The 12,603-nt window shown below is 41.2% G+C and overlaps 1 protein-coding gene across 2 annotated transcripts in view; it reads left to right on the forward strand.

Moving 5' to 3' along the window:
- Positions 1-12,603, forward strand: part of PTPRU (protein tyrosine phosphatase receptor type U) — a 104,384-nt gene that overhangs the window by 17,661 nt on the left and 74,120 nt on the right. For both annotated transcript variants that reach the window (XM_072609626.1, XM_072609625.1), the window contains exon 2: positions 11,894-12,025. In XM_072609626.1, coding sequence (XP_072465727.1) covers positions 11,894-12,025 — 132 coding nt within the window. The remainder of the gene's footprint in view (positions 1-11,893; positions 12,026-12,603) is intronic.

The raw sequence follows: 12,603 nt of genomic DNA on the forward strand, positions 1-12,603 counted from the left end.
TTGGGATAGTCAGTCTCATTTAGGGTAGGGGATGTGCATTTCTATTATGGGACCCTTGTCAACTTGTTTGAGAGGGGCAGTCTGATCAGCTGAGTTTGGGAGGTGAGTGCTTTAGTTCTGTTGGTGAACCTGTGTGCATGATTGGCCTGGGTCAGGGGTCAGTTTGGTGATTCTGGGATGGGGAGTGGTCAATCAGCTTTGTCTGGGCCTTGAGCCCAACTGATCTGTCTGAACTAGGGCCACCCTGGGCCAGGGTCAGTCGGTCAGCATCCTCATACTGGAAGAGGATGGGTAGGGAAAGAGGAGGGAGGCACAGTGTTTCCTAGAGTGTGGCCTTAGAATAATTGTGGATGGCATGTGTTGAAGTTGCTGCCCTGTAAACAACAGGGGAAGGAGTCACAGCCACAAATCTGGGGAACTGAGTCTCTTTACTTAGCAATCCCTCTCTTTCATGGAGGGATCAGGCCTGTGCCACTTGGGGTCTTTGAGCTATGAGGTCAGGGATCGCAGGAGGCAGTCTGAGCTCCCTGCCCCCAAGAACCCTCAGTTTCCCCTGCTTGCCTCCTCAGTACGGACAGTAATAAAGCTTCCACTCCACAGCTAGGCTAGGCTGCCAACTCCAGCATTTCTTACAGAGATAGAAATCAGAAGACAAACAACTCCCAAAGAGCCATTGGTCCACATTGTCCAGGATTCCTCCTCCCATAAGACATTGTCACCAGCAGAATGGAAGGCATTGTGTGAGGCCTCTATCTCTCTCAGGGCATTCCATATATTAGTTACTCAATTAAGACTCATTGGTTGGTTATTCTCCTTTCTCTGCCCTTATCTCAGTGTGTTCCCCTCAATTCTCTGCCCCTTCCTCCCTTGTCTAGGCAGTGATAATTATGCCATGAACTTCAGGGCATCCAGAAATATAAGGCATGGCTCCCATCCTCCAAAAGTTTATAGTCTAGTTGGGCATTCCATTCAGTTCTGTTCAACACAATATCTATTAAACACCTTCTATATGTAGGTACTGTCCTACGTTCTGAAAGTATAAAGGTAAAAAATAAAATGATCCTGCCCTAGAGAAGGTTAATGTCACACAATATATGCAGAGATAGGTATATCCCTATATTGAGATTTGAAGAGGGAGGGGAAGGGGAAGGAGGGCCTATCTTCCAGATTGGGGGCCCCATCTGTGCACAAACAGAAAGGTGGAATTCCGAATGCTGTGCTCCTGGGACAGCTGGCAAGCGAGTTTGCCTGGAATAGAGAATATAGAAAGGGTAGTAATAGGAAATAAGACTGGGAAGTTAGGGGGAGAAGCTTACTGGCTTTTGGTTTTAAGAAGATTTTATAGGAGCCAACTCAGTGGCACAGTGGATCACCAGCCCTGCACTTATGAGGGCCTGAATTCAAATCCATACCCAGACACTTATTAGCTGCCCGACCCTGGGCAAGTCACTTAACCATGATTGCTTAGAAAAAAAAAATTACCAGTCAGGAGACCCAAAGTTGAGTCTTGGCTCAGCCATTAACATGAAATGAGACCTTGGGCAAGTCTCTTTCCAATCCAAATGGGGCAGCTAGGTGGTGCAGTGGATAGAGCACCAGTGCAGGAGTCAGGAGGACCTGAGTTCAAATCTCACCTCAGACACTTAACACTCACTGCCTGTGTGACCCTGGGCAAGTCACTTAACCCCAGCTGCCTCTTCCTGGGTCATCTCCAGTCATCCTGATGAATAGCTGGTCACTGGATTCAGATGGCTCTGGAGGAGAAGTGAGGCTGGTGACCCTGCACAACCCTCCCTCACTCAAAACAAAGTCAAGTGCAAGTCATGTCATCATTTCTCTGATGGCATGGTCTTCTTCGGCAATGAAGGATGGACACATTGTAATTCCAACCCTAATATCCTCATTTTGTAAGATGGGGGAAGGGGGAGAGGTTGGGCAATTCATTTTAATTCAATAAGCATTTCTTAAGCCTTGTACCTTACTACATAGTCTCTGGGTTACAAAAAGAAAAGTGAAACAATGTCCTCCTTGAAAGGGATTATATTCTACTGGGGGATATAATATGTATAAAGATTAGAAACTCAATATCTAAAGTAACACAAAGCGATTTAAATAGATTGAATACTAACAAGGGTGAGCATCATACCTGAGCTGTGCTTTCAAGGAAAAACTAGCGATTCTAAGAGGAAGAGGTAAAGAAAGTGTCCATTCCAGACACAGCCACAGCCTGTGCAAATCAGTGGAGGTGGAAGACAGAATGTAACATACGAAAACACCAAGCAGTCCAGTTTAATTGGAATGGGCAGTTCACAAAAAGAGAGAATTATGAAATAAGACTGGCAAAAGGTGGGAGGGAGGGAATGCCAGGTTTGGAGTTATGGTAAACAATACTTTGAAAGGACTGTGATTTCATTGGTCAGGGGATTCCTATGCTGAGCAAATCCCTAATTTCCTATTCTTTAGTAGAGGGTTCCGTAGGTAAGATGATAGTTTTGAGTTGGAAAAGACTTCAAAGACCATCTGGTCCAATTTTCTTCTTTTTTTAACAGATAGGAAACTGGGTTCCACAGAGGGTTAAGTATGTTGTCAGTGTTTGTATAGGTAATAACCAGCAGAACCAAGGGTTAAACACAGATCCTTTGCCTCCAAATTCTGTGATCTTTCTGTTACAGCAATAATAACCTACATGTTGTGGTATTTAAAAAAAAATCATCGCTTAGTGACCAAGCTTATGGTGATGAATCTTTCCACACTTAGCTGTGTTGATCCTCTGATGAAAGATACATTGTCCATGGCCAGCCAACCCATGCCCAATAATTTTTATCTTTGTAGGACTTGTCAGAGCTTGTGTTTTGCTGACATTGTCTTTAACAAGAGAGAGTCACCTCTACACTCCCATAAGGCACCAAGAGAACTTTAGCAGAGGTGTAGGAAAGGATTCTTGATAAAATCAAGAACTGAATTGTGTGGTACACATCATAGATGTTGTAGGATTTCAGAAGAGGGAGAAATCAGTGAATTCTGAAGAATATAATAATAATAGCTAATATTTATATGTCACTTACTTTGTACCAGACACTGTGTTAAGTGCTTTGGAATTATAATCTAATTTGATCCTCACAGCAACCCTGAGAAGTAGTCAATCTACCAGTCAATCAATAAGCATGTATTGAGCACTCACTTTGTGTCATGGGCAGCAAGGTGGTGCAGTGGATAGAGCACCTGGGCCTGGCATCAGGAAGACTCATTTTCCTGAGTTCAAAACTGGCCTCAGACACTTACTAGCTGTGTGACTCTGGGCAAGTCACTTCACTCTGTTTACCTCAGTTTCCTCATCTGTAAAATGAGCTGGAGAAGGAAATGACAAATCGCTCCAGTATCTCTGCCAAGAAAACCCTAAATGGGGTCACAAAGAGATGGACACGACTGAATAACAACAACACGTGTTAGGCACTGTGGCAAGTGTTGCAGATACAAAAAAAAAAAAAAGGCAAAAGGCAGTTCATACACCCAGGGAGTCTACATTTTAATGGGAGAGATATGATGCAAACAAATAAATACAAAGTAAGCTATATAAAGGTTAATAGGAAATAATTAATGAAGGGAAGGCACTTGAATGAAGTGGGGTGGGGGAAGGCAATGTGAGATTTGAAGGAAATATGAGATTTTATTTGGAGCTTGAAGGAAGCTAGGGAGGTAGAACAGAGGAGGGGGAACATTTCAGCCATGGGGGCCAGCCAGAAAAAATTCCTGGCTCTGTGACATGGCTCCATCTTATTCATGGAATGGCCAGGAGGCCAGTATCACTGAATCACAGAGTACACATCAGGGAGTAGTGTATAAGAAGACTGGAAAGGTAGGAAGGGGCTAGGCTGTAAAGGACTTTGGATGCCACATAGAGCATTTTGTATTTGATTCTAGAGGCAGTGAGGGGCCATTGGAGTTTACTGAGCAGGGGATTGACATGGTACGGCCTATAGTTTAGGAATATTGCCTTACTGACTGATTGGAGGATTAGTTGGAGTGGGGAGAGACTTAAGGTAGGCATACTATTGTAATAGTCCAGGTGTGAGGTAATGAGGGCCTGCACCAGAGGGTAGCAGTGTCAGAAGAGAAAAGGAGTATTTGAGAAATGACAACAGGGTGGATATGGTGGTGTGTGTATGAGACAGTGAGGAGTCCAGGATGACTCCTAGGTTGTGAGCCTTCTATGGTAATAGGTAAGGTAGGAGGTGGGGTTGGGGTCAGTGGGGAGGGGAGTTTAGGGGAAAAGATAATGAGTTCATTTTGGAAATATTGAGCTCAGGGTGTTTGGAACAGATTGGCATTTCACAGGGCAGGGATGAGCAACTGCCCTTTCATTTTGCTCGGGCCTGCCTCATAATGTGGCTCCCTTCCTCGAATTTTTGTTTCTCCATTAACAACTTGGGAACAGGTATCACTATTTTTTCATCCTTTGTATCCCCAGCACTTAGCACAATGCCTGACACATAGTAGGTGCTTAATAAATATTATTGAGTGCCTGTCTGCCCATGGGCCTCCCTGCTTCCATTTTTAGAAGTCTGTGAAGATCATTAAAAATAAAGCAGAGACTCCTAGTAGGAAGAGTTCAGAAAATGAGCTCAATTTCCATGTGGTAAAATTTTTATTTAATGAGTTCTCTTACCCCCTTTCTGCTTCCTTTTTGAAAGAGAGGATTTCCACTGAGAGTGGTGGGGTCTGCCTGTAATCCCTGACAACAGGGAGATTGAGGCTGGCAGATCTCTTGAGCTTGTGAGTTCTGAACTGCAGTAAGCTAAGCAAATCGAATTTGCAGCAAGTTTGACATTTAAATAGTGAGACCCAAGGAACGGAAGATTTCTAAAGAGGGACAAATGGGGCAGGGGAAAGCTCCTGTACTTGGCAGAGTAGGACCTGGCCCTTGTACTTCCACTTTGGGTGAAATGGGGAGATCCAGTCTTTTTTTTTTTAAGTGAGAATTTTCACTGTCTTTGTGGCCTAGTGGAGGTCATGAAATCCAGAAAACAAACAATCCTTGGTTTAGTGGGAAGAGAGCAATATTTGGACTTAGGAGACCTGGGTTTGAATCCTGGTTCTGACGCAAACTAGGTAACCATAGGCAAATCACTGAACTTTTCTAAACCTCAGTTTTCTCATCTGTAAATTGGGGGCGACTTAATAATACTTGCTCTACCTATCACATAAGATTTTTATGAAGAAAGCATTTTTTAAAAACTGAAAACTCTGTGGAAATGGGAATTATTATTTGTTTTTAACATAACAGTGCTTAACACAAAGCCTGGAACATAGAAGGCAGTTAATAAATGCTATGTGATTGGCTACTAGAATATTGATGACTTAATATATGTATATGTATGTACATATGTGTGTATATATGTATACACACGTACATTCATACATATGTAAAATGATGGACCCTTGACCAGGGATAGAGTACAGCTAATGAGGGCTGGGAAGAATGAGTTTGTCCAGTCTATTGTCAGTGTAATCAAAAGGGCTTTGAACTAAGTAGTAAAGGAAAGGAGAGAGAGAGAGAGAGAGAGAGAGAGAGAGAGAGAGAGAGAGAGAGAGAGAGAGAGAGAGAAGGAGAGAGACAAAGAGAGAGACAGAGAGAGACAGAGAGAGAATTGCCTCTGTTTATACATTAAGCTAGGTATCATAGATAGTCATTATAAGGTAGGAAGAGTGGTACCAGGAATGTTCAGACGTTCCAAAGGGGTGATATTCCAATAAAGGACTCAGTAATAAAATCCACAACCACTGCTGTCCATAGTACCTACGTAAAATGTATGGGTAACAAGCCAGGAGAACTAGAGATTCTAATGCCAAGAGGCAAGTTGGACCTCATCTATGTCTTTGAAACTGAGTATTCTGAGACAACGTCTGGAATGGTATATCTCATTTAAAATGAAAAGGATAGGTAAAAACAGGATTAGGGATGGGGATAATATTTTATACTAAGAATATACCTTGTGTCCCAAAAGTCTTAGTGTAGTTTTAAACTAGGAAGACTTTCTGGATACCCTGTATATGGATGAGACCATATATTCAGGGACTAGAGGAAGAAAAGATGGTGGAGAACATTTGGATAAAGGGGGGAAAATGGAAGAAGAGACAGAAGTGATATCATTACTGGAAAAAGCCATTGATAACTTAGACAAAAAGAAGAAATTGATATGAATTTTAGGAAATATCCCACAATCCTAGCTCAAAAACATGATGTGGTGGTAGTGAGACACTTGAGTTATCCAGATATTTACTGGGAACTCTCGTCCTGCCAAAAAGCGCAACAGTTGTTAATTTCTTAATTGGCCTTGATGATAACTTCATCCTTTGAAAGGTGGAAGAAGCAATAAAGAGAATTGCTATTCTGGAACTGTGTCTTACTTACTAGAAGGAACTGGTTGCTGGGTGGAAATGATAGGAATTTTGTGGGGAAAACAAGGAGGCTCAAAGATAGGACTGATGCTCCAGGTGATTGGAGCCATGAAAAATGATGATCGAGAGAAGGTAGAAATACTCAAATCTTATTGGTTTGATTTCTCTTCCCAAGAAAACAGAGAAAAGGAAGACCACAAATGACTTAGGGAATTGAATCCTGAGATAGAAAAAATAAAGTAGGAGCTGCCCCTAATAAGTTCCCATGTGGTTCACTAATGAGTTCCCGTCACAGGGCCAGATACCATATCCCATCATCCTCTTTCTGTCATCCCTACTCTAATCTTCATTGTCTCCCTCATTACTGGTTGCTTTCCTGCTGCTTACAGACACAACTACATCTGTCCTATCCTTAAATACTCCTCACTTTTATCTCTCTGTTATCCTATAGCTCTCTTCCCCTTCTCACTAAGCTGCAATTGATGATTCCACTTTCTTTCCTCTCAATTGATTCAAAAACCTTGGAATTCTGCCTTCAACCTCCAGTCACCAGTGATCTCTTAATGGCCAAATCTCATGGTCTTTTCTCAGTCCTCATCCTTCTTGACCTCTGTACTGTTGATCTCCCTCCTCTCTTGGTTAGGTTTTTCTCCTCCCTGTTTGACCGCTTCTAGGCCTCCTTTGCTAGATCTTCGTCCATGTCATCCTCAATAACTATGAGTGTCCTCTAAGGATCTGTCTTGGGACCACTTTTCTTCACCCTCTATACTATCTCCTTTGGTGATCTCATCAGCTTCCATGAGTTCATCTCTGTGCAGGTGATTCCTACATCTATATATCCAGCCCTAACCTCTGTCCTGAGCTCCAGTCTCTCATCTCAGGTTAGACGTCCAATAGACATATTTAACTCAACATGTCCAAAGCAAAACTTGTGGTCTTTCTTTCCCAAGTTCTCCTCTTTTTCCAAATTCCCTATTACTGTCTAGAGCTCCACCATTCTCCCAGGTACCCAGGCCCTCAATCTTAATATTGTCCTTAATTTCTCTCTTGTACTCACTCCATATGGCCAGTCTGTTGCTGAATCTTGTCATTTCGACCTTCACAACATCTCTCATGTATGTCCCCTTCTGTCTACTCACACTACTATTACCCTAGCATAGACTTATTTTCTCATGTTTGGATTATTGCAATAGCCTGCTCGTTGGTTTCCCTGCCCAAGTCTTTCCTAACTCTGGGTCATCCTCTATTCAGCAGCCAAAGGTACTAAAGCACAGGTCTGACTATATCCCTTTCCTACTCAATAAATCCCAGTGACCCACATAGCTTCTAAAGCCCTTCACAATCTACCTTTCCAGTCTTCCACATCATTGTCTCCCATATATTCTCTTTTTTAAGGCAATTGGAGGTGTCACATAGCTTGTAAGTGTCTGAAGCTGAATTTGAACTCAGGTCCTTCTGACTCCAGGGCTGGTGCTCTATCCACTGTGCCACCTAGTTGCCACTCTTCCACATACTCTTATGGTCTAGCTCCACTAGCCTTCTTGTTGTTCTTCACATATGGCATGCCACTGTCTTCCTCCATGCCTTTTAAATATGCCCCCCATGCCATACATGGAATGCTGTCTCCTTCTCACTTCCGTCTTCTTTTAAGACTCATCTCAAAGCCTACTTTTGGCAAGAAGTCTTCTTCAGTCTTCCTCACTGCTACTGCCTTCATTTTAAGATTACCCCCCCCCCCATTTGTGCTGTATTTAACTTGTACACACATAGTTATTAGGCAGGGACAACTAGGTGGTGCAGTAGATAGAACCCTGGGCTTGGAATCAGGAAGACTCATCTTCCAAGTTCAAATCTGGCTTCAGACATTATCTGTGGGAAATATGGATAAAATTGAGTTAGATGATTATACAATTTTGCATATTCATAACTGGTTGATTGACTACATGAAAATAGTAGCCATTAATGGTTTGATGTTAACTTGGAGGGAGATCTCTGGTAGAGCATTTCAGAGTATTTGGTATTCTGCTGTTTAACATTTTGATCAGTGATTTGGATTATGGGATAAATGGTATGCTTGTGTGTGTATGTGTGTGTGTGTGTGTGTGTGTGTGTGTGTGTATGTGTTCATCTTTCATTGCCGAAGAAGACCACGCCATCAGAGAAATGATGACATGACTTGCACTTGACTTCGTTTTGAGTGAAGGAGGGCTGAAATGGTGTGCTGATCAAATTATGATGAGAATTAGGAAAGTATAATTATGACACTGTATAACAATCAGGATCCAAAAAAGATCCCGACAGTCAGGAACCTGGTCCGAATCTCTGATGGCATTGATATGTATATTTTCCTTCAATCATGCAAATCATAAACCAGTGAGAACTTTCACCTTCTTCTCAGGTTTTTGAAGATCTTGGCATTATGTGGATGCCAGTAGAATGTGTGGGCTTTTTTCCCATTGGCTATACCTTACTCTTGCTACAGAGCTGGTCTACTCCCTTTTAATGATGCGTCTCTCTGATGATACTCTTTATGTTAATTCACCTATGCAGTACTTTCTTGATTATGTATTGCATCCTACTGAGATTCCCTAGGTACCTTTCCATTGCCATTTGGATGATTTCCAAGGTTAAATTTACAAAGTTAAATCACAAATCCATGTGAGCCAGATAGCATCAGTAGAAGAATATTTATAGGCTTTGTTTCCAGAAGGACCTTGTGGGTCTTTAAAAGCACTGAACTATTCATAAGGTAAATCTAACAGTCTCCTCCTCCTCGTCAACTTTGGACCCACTTCATTGTTCATCTGCAGTGTCTGTCTAAGATTTATATACAGATGGACCAACTCTATGGAATGTCCATCTGATAGCACGTCATAGCCTGAATTATTGGTATTCTTCATCCACTTGGTTTTCCCAGTGTAGATTGTAAGGTAAAATTCTTTTCAGTGATAATAGGCCTTATTAGGAAACTCTGAAATGATGTGAGGCATGATGCAATTAGTACAATGTCATCTGTAAACTGTGGTATCTGAGACATCCTCCATGATAGTGACAGATTGCTTTTGGTGAGCATATGTCTCACTGGTTCGGGTCTCCTCCTTCCCCCCATTTATTTGGAACTGTAATTTTATTGATGTAGAGAACTCCTGGTGAAGAAACTACTTTTACCAAAGTGACTGGCACCTTGTTCTGTAACACAGAGACTAATGCCTGAAGCAACTTTATGCCTTGTTTGTTTTTCATAACCAGAGTGTCATTGAATGAAGTTATTTCTGTTGTTAGATCTTTGAAGGAATCTTGCATGATTTTGATTTGGGCATGGAAGAGATCTTGTTATACAAGAGTTTTTAAGGTGGCCTTTGTGCTCCCAAATACAATTCTTTTCAGTTGTCAATGAACAATAAACACAGGAGGATCTTGTACTATTTGTACATTTTAATCACTTGTGTGACTAGAAGGATTTGGTCTGCCATTGAATAACATTTGTAAAAACCTTCCTGTTCCCTTCTCTTATCTTTATCACATGCCCTTGATGTGCATGTAGATTATTTATAGAATATTCTCATACAGATTTTTTTATAGATGGGAAACCAGGCGTGTAGATTAGTAATTATCCATGTTGTCTCAGTTGACTTTTTTTTTGTGTTAGAATAAGGTCTATGATTCTCCTCCCCTCCCCCTGAATACCATTTGTACTGCCTAATGCAGAACACTGGGGACTGTGATGTTAGGATGCAAAGGTGGTAACCCCACTGTCATTGATAGAGAAAAAGAGTTTGGTATAGACTTTATTTATTTATTTATTTTTTTTTTATTTTACAGATGTTAGCCTTTCTTTGATCTGTTCATTATCCTACATCCAGTTTCATACTTAAATGTCCTCAGTATGGTCTGTCTTAGTTGGGCCTCTCTCACTTTTCTGCACATGTGTTTTTCTTCTTCTACTGCTTTTCACCGTTTAATGCAGCAAGACTTCTTATAATCATTTCTATCCTTTTTAAAAAATAAGATTTTACAAAAGAAGTTATTATTCTAAAACATTGTCATCCTTGACTGTCATATCTCCTGCTTAGGAGGTGATCAAGTGTCTTTCTTGGGGAGGGTTTTGGAGGCTCTTTTGATCTCCATATTGTGATGATTACCTTTCTTAGGAAATGACAGTAGTCTGTGTCCATATCTGTTAATCCATTTCCCATTTTGGGGTAGCAACAGCTTGCTGAAGTAGAACAGATTGGAGTTGCTTCACTAGTACTCCATAGCTTTTCATTTTTATACTTTCTTCTAATTGGTACTGATCTTGAACCAACAAGTCACTGATCTGGCTTTATATAGATAACTGATTCAGAAATGACCTCCACATTGGTAACAAGTCATTTTGTTTATGTTAATATCAGAAAAAATTTTATTTCATATACTCTTCATTCTTGTCAAACTGCCTAGTTGCCTATTTCCCATAATGAAATGTTATCTCCCACCTCTGTGCCTTTGCATGGGTGCCATGTTTGTAATGTGCTTTCTTCTCACCTCCACCTTGTAAATTGTTAGTTTTCCTTCTTTCCTTCCTTCCTTCCTTCCTTCCTTCCTTCCTTCCTTCCTTCCTTCCTTCCTTCCTTCCTTCCTTCCTTCCTTCCTTCCCTCCCTCCCTTCCTACTTTCCTTCCTTCCTGCATTTCTTTTTAAAAAAATCATATTATAGGTGCCACCATTTGCATGAGGTCTTTCCCAATTCCCCTAGCGATTTGTGTGTCCTTCCTTATGAAATTACATTGTAAGACTTTATTTTGCATTTACTTATTTCTATACCATTCAATCTTGCTCCTACAATGTAAGCTCCTTGAGGGCAGGGATAATTTTATTCTTTTGTCTTTGTGTCCTTAGCATCTAGAGCAATGCCTAGCACTCTTAGGTTCTCAACAAATGTTTCTTGAATTGAACGAATAAGTGAGATTTGTTGGAGAGATTCCTTGCGGGTTCTGACTGGAATGACTAAGTCACCTTGGAGGTCCCTTCCAACTTTGAGATAGCATGATTTAATGCTATTGTGTTAAACCACATAAGTGAGGCAGACGTTTTTAAGATTCCCTCCTATAGTTCTCTAAATAGCCTCAAACATGCAGATTTTATATCTCTAGTTATGTGTGTGGTATGTGTTGAGTGTGTGTGCGTGTCCATATCAGAGTATACACTGTGGGTGGATTGGCTCCTGAATTAGGAAACACAAGATGTTCTGTGGTTTTAGTCCAGGGGTGGGGACTCCAATACAGCAGCACAGATCCTATCCCCAGCCTTTTGTTGAACCTCCCTTCCTTCAATGCCCCTTTCCCCAGTCTGATCTTCCATGTGATTTTTCTAAAAGTGGAGGTTAAACTCAGTTTCTATAGGTCTCTTGGGTGGGAGGTGATGTAGGAGCTACCTTGGAGTAATTTGTCTTAGTGGTAAGCTGGAGGGTGACCCCAGGATGAATTTGACATAAATTAGCTTTCCTGTTCCCACAGCTGGCTGCTCTTTTGATGAGGATGGAGACCCAGTGGCACCATGTGAATATAGTCAGGCCCAGTATGATGATTTCCAGTGGGAGCAAGTGCGCAATGATGCTGGTCCTCGGTTCCCACCAGACCTGCCTCATGGTGAGCCTTTTTCTTCCTTTCTTTAAAAAATATGCTTTATTGATGCTTTATGTCAGTTACGTCTCTCCTCCACCTCCAGACTGAACCTTTCTTTGTGACAAGGAGAAACAATGAAGCAAAAGCATCTTAATACAAAAACGTCTGACAATGTCTACAGTATCTCTCCTAGTTGACTTTCATCTCTCTGTCATGGGAGAGGAGTTATCTTTTGTTGTCTCTTCCCTAGGATCTTTATTGGTTTTTCTGTCATTCACAGTATGATTCCTTTTGGAGTATCTTCATTTAATTGTTGTCATTGTGTCCAATGTTCTCATGATTCTGCTTGTTTTTCTGTACTAGTTCATACAAATCTTTTCATGTTTCTCAGAATTTTATTACATTCATATGTCATCATTGGTTCAGTCCAATCAATGGACAATCACTTTGTTTTCAGTTCTTTGCTACCCTAAAAAGCTCTGTTATTAATATTTTGGCATGTATGGGAATTTTCTTTCTTTCTTTGACTTTTATGAAGTATATACCTGGGAGGAGGTGTAGAGTTACTTAGTCAAAGAATGTGGGTGGTTTAGTCACTTTTC

The sequence above is a fragment of the Notamacropus eugenii genome, chromosome 5, assembly GCF_028372415.1.
Source record: "Notamacropus eugenii isolate mMacEug1 chromosome 5, mMacEug1.pri_v2, whole genome shotgun sequence".
In the NCBI taxonomy this organism is placed as follows: Eukaryota; Metazoa; Chordata; class Mammalia; order Diprotodontia; family Macropodidae; genus Notamacropus; species Notamacropus eugenii.